At 61.5% G+C, this 11,881-nt stretch overlaps 1 protein-coding gene across 2 annotated transcripts in view; it reads right to left on the bottom strand.

Moving 5' to 3' along the window:
* TAFA5 (TAFA chemokine like family member 5) overlaps positions 1 to 11,881 on the bottom strand; it is a 196,159-nt gene that overhangs the window by 30,531 nt on the left and 153,747 nt on the right. For both annotated transcript variants that reach the window (XM_060164726.1, XM_060164725.1), the window contains exon 3: positions 101 to 228. In XM_060164726.1, coding sequence (XP_060020709.1) covers positions 101 to 228 — 128 coding nt within the window. The remainder of the gene's footprint in view (positions 1 to 100; positions 229 to 11,881) is intronic.

The raw sequence follows: 11,881 nt of genomic DNA on the forward strand, positions 1-11,881 counted from the left end.
TGTCGGTCCTGTCATCGCGCGTGTGGGGTGCACCCCGCCCCAGTGTGCTCTGCTGCCTGAGGCCCCCGCACCCCCCGCACAGCCAGCGCCGCGCACCTACCGTGGTGGTCTTTATCCGCCCGCCGGGCTGCGTGCACGTCCAGCCTGACCGGTTGATCAACAAGTCACAGCCTTCCCCCTCCAGACAAGGGAGCATGTCACACCACTGCTTTGTTTTGATGATTCGTGCTGCGGAGAGAAGAGAGAGCTGTCAGCGCTGGCCTGGGGCTTGAGCCGTACCTACGCAGCCCGACTCCCGGCACCGGAATTCAGGGACGGGACGGTCCAGTGGGCAGCGCCTGGTGTCAATCAGGGTGGCCTGGCCAGACTGCTGCCCCCTCCCTGGCCTCGCAGTCAATCGCTCACTGCCCACCACCAGCTCTGCCATTGGCCACTCAGTAAGTAGTGACTGAGGGCGCTGGGGACAGTTTCAAGAACCTCCCTTCCTGGAGGCAACAATGTACTTATCTCCTTTGTCTGGAATCTGCGTGGGAGCCAGAAAAGACAGCAGTGGGCGGGGGTGGGGGTAGGTCTCCCGGTCAGGAACCCCCCTCAGATGCAGTGGGGACTGCCCGACTGCAGGCCGCAATCCTGGGGCCTGGGTGGGTGCTAGGAGGGAGGTGGGCAGGGGGAGGGTGGGGACTCCTGGCAGATCGTACGGAGGCCGCGGCCCTCCAGGGGCCTCATCCACAAAGGGGACCCCTCCCCCCGAGGACGTCCCAGGGCTGGTGACATCAGGACTCGAGTCCTTGTCACTGTCAGATGGGGTGGGGAAGGTAGACCCCGTGGCCGCTAAGCACTGATGACTCCAAACCCACGCTTCCAGGCAGAAGGGGGCTGTGTCTCTCTCTTCCTGGGAAACCCACCACCTTTCTGTGGCAGTGGCGGGAGGGCCTGGGAACCCATATGTGACGGAGACCCTGGAAGGAGGGACTCTGTGATGGCGAGAACATCGACTGTATGCATGGAACTGTTCAAGGAACCTGGGAACTACGGGTCGTTTTGAATTAGGACGGAGTGATGCGCGTCCTTCTAAAGCAGGTTTGACTGCTTTGCTGGCTGCAGCGGCCCCCACGGCCCCACCCTGCTCTTCCTGCATCTTGAAATTCTTAGTAACTTTTAAAGGGTCCCAGCATTTCCACTTTGCATGCGGGCCGCCAATCACGCCACCAGTCCTGCAGGCAGTGACTGTCCCTACAAAGGCGATAGGGGACCTGAGAGGGGCCTCACCTCGTGGGGGCCTGGGCCTTGGGGCCCCTGCAGGGGAGGGTGACTCGGTGAGTCTTAACAAAGGGTGGGCTGGGAGGTGGGCTGGAAAACAGACAAGGATGGCCTCCCAGGTGACCCCTTGCTGCCAATTCTGACAAAAAAGTGGGAACTGCCTGAGCGCAGCGGGGAGTGTCCTGGGATCGAGGGGCAGGCAGAGGGCCCGTGGGTAGTGTGCTGCTCACCTGACCCACACCAAGCATCTCTCTACCCACAGCCAGCTGGTCATCCTGAGACCGGCTCCTTTCTAGGCCGAGCTACGGACGGAGCTGTGACCCCGGCCCCCTGCAGTCGCAGGATGAAGTCCTGACCCCAGAGTGGCTGGACTTGGAAACAGGGCCTTTACAGAAGTACCTGAGGTTAAATGAGGTCATAAGGGTGGGGCCTCACCCCACAGCATTGGTGCCCTTATAGGAACTGACCTCAGAGAGCTCAGCCTCTCCCACGTGGGATGCAGTGCAGGCGGCGGTCTGTGGGCCAGGAGGGGGTCCCCACCAGTCAGCTGCACCTGCATCGCAACCTCCTCGCCTCTGGACTTCGAGAAAATGAATTTCTGCTGTTCGAGACCTACAGCCTATGGTGCTTTGTGACCACAGCCTGAGCTAAGACGGCCCGGGAGACCTCACAGTGCAGAAATGCCCCGCAGCCAACTGAAGTCAGAGCGGAAAAACACTCCAGCTGAGCGTCAGCGTGGTTCCCACGGAAGAGGAGACGCGGCTCTGCTCTCACGGCAGGTGTGGGGGACGGGCCATCTCGCTGCCCAGAAACGTCTCTAGGCCACGGCAGGCCCGGCTCCTGCCGTGCCTTGCGCTCCACGTGGCCCTGCCAGGACCCGCGGGCCACAGGCGGCTGCATTCCCCAGCACATCCCCTCGGAACTCTTTTCCTCATCCGCTCATCGTTCCGGCAGAAGTCCCCGGAGCAGCCCCGCCGTCCCTGGTGCACCATTTTGGTGACAGTAAATGACAACACAAAAACCTCGTCGCACACCAACAAATGCAAACCGTAAACCCAGGAGGCAGCGACAGGATTGAAATACACACCCCGCCGAGCCCCGGAAACCCTGTGTGCGTGGCTTAGAGACGGTCGTGACGAATTAAAGAAAGAAGGGAGGGCTCCTCTGGGGTCATCCAGGACAGACGGCGTGGGAAGAGGCTCAAGAGTGGCTAAAAAAATCTGGACCTGTGCTCCTGTCTGTCTCCTGGGCTGCACCCAGGGAAATGCTGTCAGCGTACTGTGCCTGTCACCACGGGGCGGGGGGACCCAGACCCCAGCTGTGCCCAGGGAGCGGAGCCAAGAGCAGGAACGTGGCCTTCTCAGGTGACAGACCTGCCCTCGGATGCAAGAGGGAAATGCAGTTCTGGAGGCAGGGAGGCTGAGGCGAGGCCCCATACAGAGAGACTGGAGCCCAGAAGGGCACTGGCCCAGACCAGGGGGGCAGGGCAGCATGGGCCACGTCAGAGGCCTGGTTCTGATACCCACGCTTCCCTGGCTGGCCTGCAGGACGAGACAGCAGAGGAGGGAAGGGTTCAATCCTGCACTGCCATGCCAGCAGAGGACCTCGAGCCAGCAGTGCTTCCCGTGGGCTCCGTCCTCCCCAGGAAGCCTGCTGACCAAGGGGACAGAGAAGATGCTGCAAGTGGAGTACCTGGCCCAGGGCTTGGCCCGTCCATGTGTAAAACACACACCCTTCATGGTCAGGTGAGGAAATAAGCCACTCTTGGCCACCGACCGTGGGGCTGGAGACAGTAGGCGGACACTGGCAGAGACCGAGCCAGGCTCCAAGCATGCAGGGGCTGGGATGCCTGCGGGTCTCCTGAGGCTCCGCCCCTGGCCGCAGCTCAGCTGGGCTCCAGGCCCTTGGTCGAGGACACGGGCCCTGTTCCTTCCCCTTCCCCAAAGCACAGGGTGTCACCAAGCCTTCATCCCCTCTGCTCTGTCCCACACGCAGTACTAAGAGGCGGGGCGACGGTGGTGGGGGAACATGCACCCCCATTCTCCTGGGGGGAGCCCCACAAACATAACGGGACAACATCTGAGGGTCAGTCAGGAAGAGGGAGGAAAGCTTGAGGGGCGGGGTCCCACAGAGCCTGGCCACACACGTTCACACACACGTACACACGTGTGCACATGCACAGGAATGCAGAGGTCACACATGCCCACGTGCAGACACATGCACACACGTAAACACCCACAAAGGCATGCACACCACACCCACACGTGTGAAACAGCACACACGTGTACACCACGGACATCCACAGATATGCGCACACGTTCACAGGCACGCTCGCTGCCATACTTGTGGGACCACTTCCTGGGCGGGCCTGGCGCACAGCAGTCGTGTGGGTGTGTCTGCAAAACAAACAGGCAGACCTGCTGCCTGGCCCCCGCCCTGTCCACACCTGGCACGGTGGCCCGGGCGTGCGGGTGCCGGCCCTGAGGAGGGCACTGGCCGGCCAGGCTGATCACTCAGCGCCTTTCGTTGGCCGCAGGAGCTCGGCTCACTCAGCCCCGGCCCACTTCCTGCTGCGGGCGGACGGAGGCGCAGAGCTGGGCCACCACGTCCCAGGGACAAAGGGGCCTTTCGTGCCCACACGTCACCACCTCCTCTCCTCTGGCCCCAGCGTCGTGGCAGCTCCCAGCGGGGGAGGGCATCGCCCAGGGCTGGGGGTGCTGAGGGGGTAGAGGGATGGCGGCTGACGGATGTGGACGGCGGTCCAGCCTGTTCCTGTGTCACAACCACGGGGCCCTCGGCCCGTGCAGGCCAGGGGCGTGGATCTCCCGCTGGCCACGCGCCCAGTGCCTGTCCCGGGCCTCGGGGCCCAGTGTGGACCAGCTCTGCAAGCTCGAGCCTTTGAGAGGAAGCGGAAGTCCTGGGACCCGGCCTGGCCCACACGCCTCTCCCTCCGCCTCGCACGTACACACGCCCACACGCACACACATCCACCGTGTGCACGTGTGGACGTCGGCCTGCAGGGTCCCCGTCTCTCCAGCGGACAGTGCTGGGGCCTTGGGATGGAGAGGCTGGGTCCCTTCTCTCCGAATCCCCCTCTGCGAGGACACCCGGGTGATTCCAGGTCCGGAGGGGCTCATTCCCGGCTGCCGCCCCCCAAGGAAGCCGCCCCTGCAGCCCAGCTGCTCGTGACGGACGGACAGAAGGCCTCTCGGGACACAGAGGGCGCCGGGCCAAGCTCTCAGGCAGGCAGGGGCCTGGTGGCTGGGAGGGGAGCAGGGCAGGGCCCAGGGCGTCCACGGGGCTGAGAAGCAGGGGGCCCGGCAGGGGTGCAGGTCCTGGACACGACCGGACTGCTTCAGGTGGGTCTGGGTCAATCGACTGAAGGGCCAACTTGCCAAAACTGTGGGGCAAACTGTCCCTGGAGTCGAAGACACATCCTGGCAGCTTCAGGGTGACAAGGGCCACAGAGGGGGCTGTGGGGACACAGCCAAGAGGAGACGGAGTGATGTGCCTTCAGGGGACAGGACGGCTCTTCCCAGGTGAGCAGGGCGGCGCTGCAGCCCACGAAGAACCCACGAGGACCCTCAGGACAGGTGCGCTCACCAGGGGTCCTAACAGGGACATAGTTCATCTGCCTTGGGGCCCTGCCTGGGGGACCAGCTCCTTCCTCCTTAAGAGACAGAAGGAGCCCGGCCCCTGTGGTCCCCACTCTGAAAACCAGCCGCCTGGCATCAGAGGGATTCCAGGCTAAATTCACTCAGATCTGACAGCCAGCAGAGGGAGGGGCCTTCGGTTGAGCTCACTTACACCCCAAAAAGCTAATGGTGCTTTACATGTGCAATTTCTCAGGAGCCTGCAAAACCTTCAGAGCTGGTCTTCAACGGCGGAGACCAGCAGCATCTTTCTCCGGAAGGCCCATGAGACAAAGCTGTTTTTCTTATCTGCTCACACTTCCTGAGCCCTTGCCCTCACCAGGCCCCGTGAGGGCCTCTGGCTGGCTTAGCCCTGGAGCTGCAGTGTCCACCCTCCAGGGCCAATGCTCTGGAATTTTCCATCTCGGGAAAAAGACGACCCACGTGAGGCAGGGAAAACGTGGGAAGGGCCAGGACGGAAGGCAGAAGCTGGAGGGCCTCAGAGTTCAGACTTGCCCTGTTCAAAGGGGACACTTAGCGCTGTGGCTTCTCCCCGGTGCTCTCCTCGACTGGGCTAAGCACCCCTATTTGATTCCTTTCAACCTTCCTGATCAGCATCCCGAGGAGGTAGAGGGTCTGAGTGGACCCCAGTTCAATCAGCTCACCAGCCACGGGAGCCTCCTACGGCCAAGAGCCTGTGTGCCCAGCTGTTGATCCTGTGTGTGTGTGTGTGTACATGTGTGTGTGTGTGCACACACCTGTATGTCGTGTGTGCAGGTGCACGCACAAGTATTTGTGTGTGGGTATGTCCCTGTGTGACGTCTGAAATTCTATTCTAGTGACTGAGCTGCACATATGTGGGGACCCTACCGCCAGCAACACCCCTCTCCCCACCGTGGTGCCCATGACGCCGGGACACCCTCTTTGTTTACCAGCACAAACAAGCTCCGAAGATGTGGAAGCTCAGAAACACGCCCCTGCACGATGCCCTCGCCCACCCCCCAAACCTAAGGATGGGACAACCAGGACGACCTTGAAGCCGTCCGGGGTCTGGTGGACAGCACGCCTGCTCAGACAGCAACGGCAGCGACCAGCGCACTGCTCGCTTCAGTCTGGACAGATGGACGGGGATCGCGGAGACCATCTCGCTCCGCTCAACGCCTGCGCCCTTTGCTGCTCGTAAATTGCATGGGTCCCTTTGGAATAAACTGTTTCTTCATTTCCATTAACACGAGTCTGCTTACTTTACTGAACAGCTTGGAAAAATGAGTCGTCCAGAACAAAACCAGCGGGATTCCAGAAATCTCCGGCCACATTCTCAGATACAGCCATAAATGGACCTTGTCCATCGGAGACGGGGAGGCTGCTGTCTCTGGCAGCATCTAACCCAGAGGTATCTGTCCCCAAAGTCCCCCGGATCTTGCTGGTGACAGAGGGGTGAGGCCACATCCACACCCATGAGGAGAGGGGCGGCTGGCATTTAATATAAGCATATAGATATTAATTACACACGCACACGGGAGTCAAATATAACTGGGATGTATCAAGGGTTCTGGAAGAATCTATCGCATGAAGAGCTGACACAGGCCCTGAGGATGTAGTCCATTTGCTACTGCTGCAGGGAACGTTTCGAGGACCCCAGGAGGGCCCTGGGCTCCCATCTCTGTGCTCCTCAGGATGGCACGTCGAGGCCCCTCCCGGGAGCAGTTACCGGCAGAGGCAGGAAGGCCCGTGGGGCTGGGAGGTCAGAGGGCACCCTGGGTAGTCCCCGAGCTATCCTTAGAGGACCTTCCCGACAACAGCCACTCTCAGGCCGTCCCTCCCTGGCAGCCTGGCCCCGGTGACGGGAGGAAGCAGAGGCGTAGCGCTCTGGAGGAGGGCGCAGTGATGGTGGGAGGACAGGCGAGCCCACGGGAGGCCCCACAAGGCCTGGGGACGGCCGGCAGCCGTGTGGGGATGACCCGGCACACCTGGGCCTCCCTGCCTGGTGGGCTCTGGTCTCCCCCTGACCCAACCCGGGGATCGGTGGCCTTGGGCTTGGGAAAACGCAAACAACCGGAGCGTCTGCTGGGACACCCCCATGATTCCGGGAGAAATCCACTTTGCCCTTACACACCCGGGGGCAGCTTCTGCATTTCACAAACTCCCATTTGAAACGTCAATGCCCAAACACACCAGGTGAGCACACCTGGCGGGACTGAGCAGGCCAGGTGGCTCCTGGGGGCTCTGAACCAAGCTGCTGGGCCGTGCAGGCAGCTGCCGACCACGGGGACCGGCTTGCTAACCCTCACGGGGAGCCCCGTGCTCCTTTATCGATAGACTGACTATTGGTTGTTACTTACGAGGAACCAGTTCGCCTGATCTTCACATCACACATGGGGACAAGGAAGCTCAGAGAGGTTAGGAGATTTCCACGTTCACACAGCAGCCGGAAGGGGACGATGCGAGGGCTTGAGCCCGGCCAGCCTGACCAGGGTCCCCCACGCTCCCTGATTCCACGCGGCTGTGCACAGGAACGGGCTCCCAGAGGCAGCAAGAGGATAAGCAGGCAGGGCCCGGCCGGCAGGAGAAACCGTGGCTCGACCAGGGAGGAGAGGAGGCCAGGGTGGCGTTTGGAGCTCGAGCCCTTGGGGTCCGAGTCCCCGTGTGCCGCTGCTCACAGCTGGGCCCTCGGGTCAGGCGCCTGCCCTCTCTGTGCTTCGCTTTTCTCACCTGTGGATGGGATGAAGGCCGCTGTGTCGGGGCAGGGTAGGGGGCTGATGCAAGGACAGAGCTGATATAAGAGCCAGTCAGAACGGCCGCGGCTGAGGGAAAGCCCCCGCCCCACCACTGTTCATTCTCTCAGCATCGTTATGGGCTAGGACGGCGCAAGGGATGCTGGGGCGCGAAATGCGCGTGTCCCCCAGCACCAGCTGCTCTGCTGCAGGCGGGTGGCTGGCCCTGCAGTTGGTGTGGGACACAGGCCTTCGGTCCCAGCATCCTGAGCTCTGGAGGCCAGCAAGGGACAGCACAACCACACCGAGGACCAGTGCCAGGGCCACTGAGGGGACAGGGAGGTGACCCTCCCCTGGGGCAGCCCCACCCCCCAGACTCTGTTAAAGGGCCCTTGTGTAGCCGCCGCCTGCCCCGTCCTTCTCCATCTCCGGGTCCGCTAGGCCCTCCACGCTGCTCCACAGCTACACCCCCAGCTGCACGGGACCAACTCAGGCTCCTGCGGTCCACCACGCTGTCCCGAGACGGGCATCTCTGCTGTTTGCGCTTCCCAGCTCAGCTCTGCTACCAACATGCCTTTCGTCTTCTTTTGAATTATCTTCTCAGGACATATTTCCGGGAGAGGAATTACGGGGTCAGAGGGTCTGAGCATCTCCACGGCCCTGGACGCATCCCGCCAGGCTGCCCGCCAAGTGGATCAGACCCCGACCATGGCCAATCATGTGTCCTCAGTCATCTGTCCCCAGGGGAGTTGGCACCGGGTCCCGTCCTGCAGGCGACTCTGTGACCATCAGTAGGCGGGTCAGAGGGCAGCTTTCCTACAGCCTTGGGCCTGAATAACTCTCTCCTACAGACATTTATTCTGTGCACGTTAGGCCAGTGAGCCTGCATTCTGAGAGCTGCAGGTAGAGATGGCATTTCCCGTCCTCCCTGGAGAAGCTGCTCCGTCCCCGAGACGCCCCAGGCCGGGGTCACAGTGCTCTGGAGGAGGGGCGGGGTCTCGGCAGCGGCCACGGGAGACTCCCGGAGGCCTGGGTGGTGGCTTGTCCCAGCCCCTCTCTGTCCCCAGAAGCATCTGGCAGGTAGAAGATGGATGGGGTCCTGGGGCTCCCACCGTGCTGGACCCACAAGACCACCCAGCAGCAACCCAGCCCCGAGGGGCCTCCAAGCTGGCTCCAGAGGCCTGGCTGCCAGCTCTGGGCTGCTCTGGCCTGGGACCGGCTGGGTCTGCAGTCAGCAGCCCGGGGACAGGGAGCTGCCTCCCATTCTGAGCCGCCCTGTGCTCCGCCTACAGCCCCCTGCCGCCCCCCACCGGGCTGTCTAACATAGACACAGGTATACGTCTATCCACGCGTGTATTAGGAGCTTCCACGTGCTCACACATTTTGCTTGGTTCCCCATAATCAGAGGACGCTGCATGCACGTGTCTGCCCTGCCTGCGATTTCAGGGAGGGCTGTGCTGACATTCGTCAGTTTATAGGGTTAGCTTCATCCCCTCAACCTCCCCCCAGTGCCACGCTGTGCCGACTCCTCTTGTAGGAACTGGGTACATAGAATGGCCTCCAACGGTCCCAAAATATGCTTCGGGGCTTTGCCACAGCTGATTACAGCGGACAGCCGGGAAGGGGGGCCTGTGACGGCAGCGGGGCCTTGGATCACAGCAGCTCCTGGCTACCCACCTGCGTTCCGGGGGCCCCAGACGTCCCAGCTGAGAGCGTGGTATGGATTCTCACAGCAGCCTCAGACGGGCACAGGGCCGTGGGGAGAAGGCACACAGACCCTGAAGTCCCGGTAAGGAGCTGCCCGGGTAGAGGGGAGGGAGGGAGGGAGGGAGGGGCTCCGTGCAGAGAAGCCCCCATGCAGGGCTGGCCCTGCGCACACACCTGCTCCAGCTCCCAGCTCTGAGGCCCACTTGGTGACAGGCGGACTTCAGCCCCAGGATGGAGGGACGTAGGGTCTGTCATCTGTGGACCCTGTTGGTGAGGCTTAGTGGGCTCAGCTGGAAAAGGTGTGAGGAGACGCAGGCCTAAGAGGGCGTCCTGGGCAGACACACGTGGCCACTGACCCTAGGTCCACACTGGTCCAGGTGATGGTTTAAAAGCTCGCTGCGCTGCGGCGCAGGGGTAGTGCACGGAAAAGGGGGTCCACGAGGATGCTGGGGGGGTGGAGCAGGTGGGCCTGGATACACAGGTGAGCGTCAGGCCAGGAGAAGGGTGCCAGGGACGAAGAGCCCTCCCTATCCCGGCTTTCCGGAACTTTCTCTGACCCTGCCCGGCTTCTGCTCCTGGTCTGGGGTGGGTGGCTTGTTATTGCTACCATGGCCCCCACTGTTCCTGGGGTCACGGGGCCTGACGCTCAGCACCGTGTGCGGGTCACGTACCTGTCCCCCCTCACTGGTTTGGTCATCGCCCCTCCCCCACCCCCACCCTCACTCAAGACAGGCAGGACAGTAAGGCCAAAACGCCAACAGGAAGAGCTGCGTCAGTACAGGGTCCCGAAGACCCCATCCCATTCCATCCTCACCAGGCCAGAGCAGGAAGGGGGGTCCCAGCCAGCAGACTAGGGACGGGCTCCAAGGGGCAGCCCCCCGCACCCCTGCACCACCCCCAAGCCAGCCGGGGCCTGACTCTGCGGTCCAGGGGTGGCCTCTGTGCCCAACCTGGCCGGGGAGCCCGAGGCTTGGGGACTTCTTGCGAGCAGCCCGCCTCCTCTTTGAGGGGGGCCACCCCAGGGGTCTGGCTCCGGGCTCCCTGAACTGCTCTGGTCTCCTTGGTCACTTGGGATGGACAGACGTCAGTGAGCCAGCCCAAACTGCAAAACCTCTGTGAGTCACACCTTCCTCCTTCGCAGGCAAGGCAGCTGTCAGTTTTCTGGAGTCTTCTCAGATGTTCTGAACACGCCGGGGCCAAGCACGGAAGCCCCCGTCCGCCCTTGGTACCGGGATTAACCCATCAGGGAAGCGAGTGGGATGGGAGTGGGCACAGCTCAGCCGCTGGGACCCCTGAGTTCAAGGGGCCTGTCAACCTCTACCTCCCGGGCACAGAGGGCCATGGTCACTCACTCAGGCTGCACTCACCCCAAGCCATGGGGCCCACCCAGCTCAAGGATGTGGGCCTGTTCTCAGGACCAAGGGGCAGGCGGGGAGACCCACTTTCCCTGGAGAAGCCTGGGGTCCAGTGACCCCAAGGCCATGCCCGTTCCCGGGTGGGGTCTGTGATGGCGGCCAAGGCCGGGGGCCCCACCAGGCTGCACACGTCACACTCAAGACCCGACAATTCGGGAAGAAAAGGCACATTCTCCTCCTGCTCATTCATGCCGAATCCTTTAATCACTCAGAAAAGAAAACTCTGCAAAACCCAGATGACATTTTAAAATTAGACAAAATTTTCTTTCGACAACTTCTAGACAGCATAATTTAGCGAGAACAGTCTCGATAATTATTTTTTCTTTAAATAGTTGCAGTAGATGGATTGATTTTTGAGACGGTTCCCTGATTAGTGAGGTTCATTAGCTGCCAGGGACCTGTTCCCACCAGAGCTCGAGAATGGAGACGTTTCCCTGTATGACTGGTTAGCGTCCTGCGCCCGTGGAAAACACTCCAGATTTGGGTAAGCAAATTGGATTGAGAGAGAAAAACCACAGTTGTCATGAGCTACCTGTCTCGTTATTTCACTAGGATTAAGAAATGTAAGTAGAGGGGAAAAGAAAAACACTCCAATCATTTTTCTTGGGCAAATTCCCATGAATTGACAGAAGCTCCTCGAGAGGGTAGACAGGAGATGCAACCGGCTTTTCATTTTAACCTGAGGCAGGAAAGCATCTCCCTGGTTCCGGGAGGTGGCAGGGCTCCTGGGGGGCAGCAGGGGAGCGTCACGGCCTCACTGTGTGGAGACCCTGCACATCCCTTCGTAGAGAGCTGGGACACACTTTCATTTAGGGAGGCCACTTGCGGCAGCCGGGCGCCCACGGGGGTGGGGGCTGTGTTGTGGGTCAGTCTCCCAGGAAGTGATGAGGGCCATGGTCCAGGGGCGTGCTCTTGCCTGCATGGGGGAGACGCTGGACATGACAGAGGGGCACTGAGGCTGAGAGCACCGGCTGCTTTCAGGGAATCCAGGACCCCACTAGGACGCAGACCTATCAAGCCCTCACAGAAAGTTTCACTGTGAGGCGCGTGAGATACTCAGAAAACCATCCTCTGTCCGCTCATTTCTCCTGTTCACCTGCCCATCCATCCAGTCACCCACCCCTCCATCCACCCATCCATTCACCCATCCATC

Source organism: Lagenorhynchus albirostris, chromosome 11, assembly GCF_949774975.1.
Source record: "Lagenorhynchus albirostris chromosome 11, mLagAlb1.1, whole genome shotgun sequence".
NCBI lineage: Eukaryota > Metazoa > Chordata > Mammalia > Artiodactyla > Delphinidae > Lagenorhynchus > Lagenorhynchus albirostris.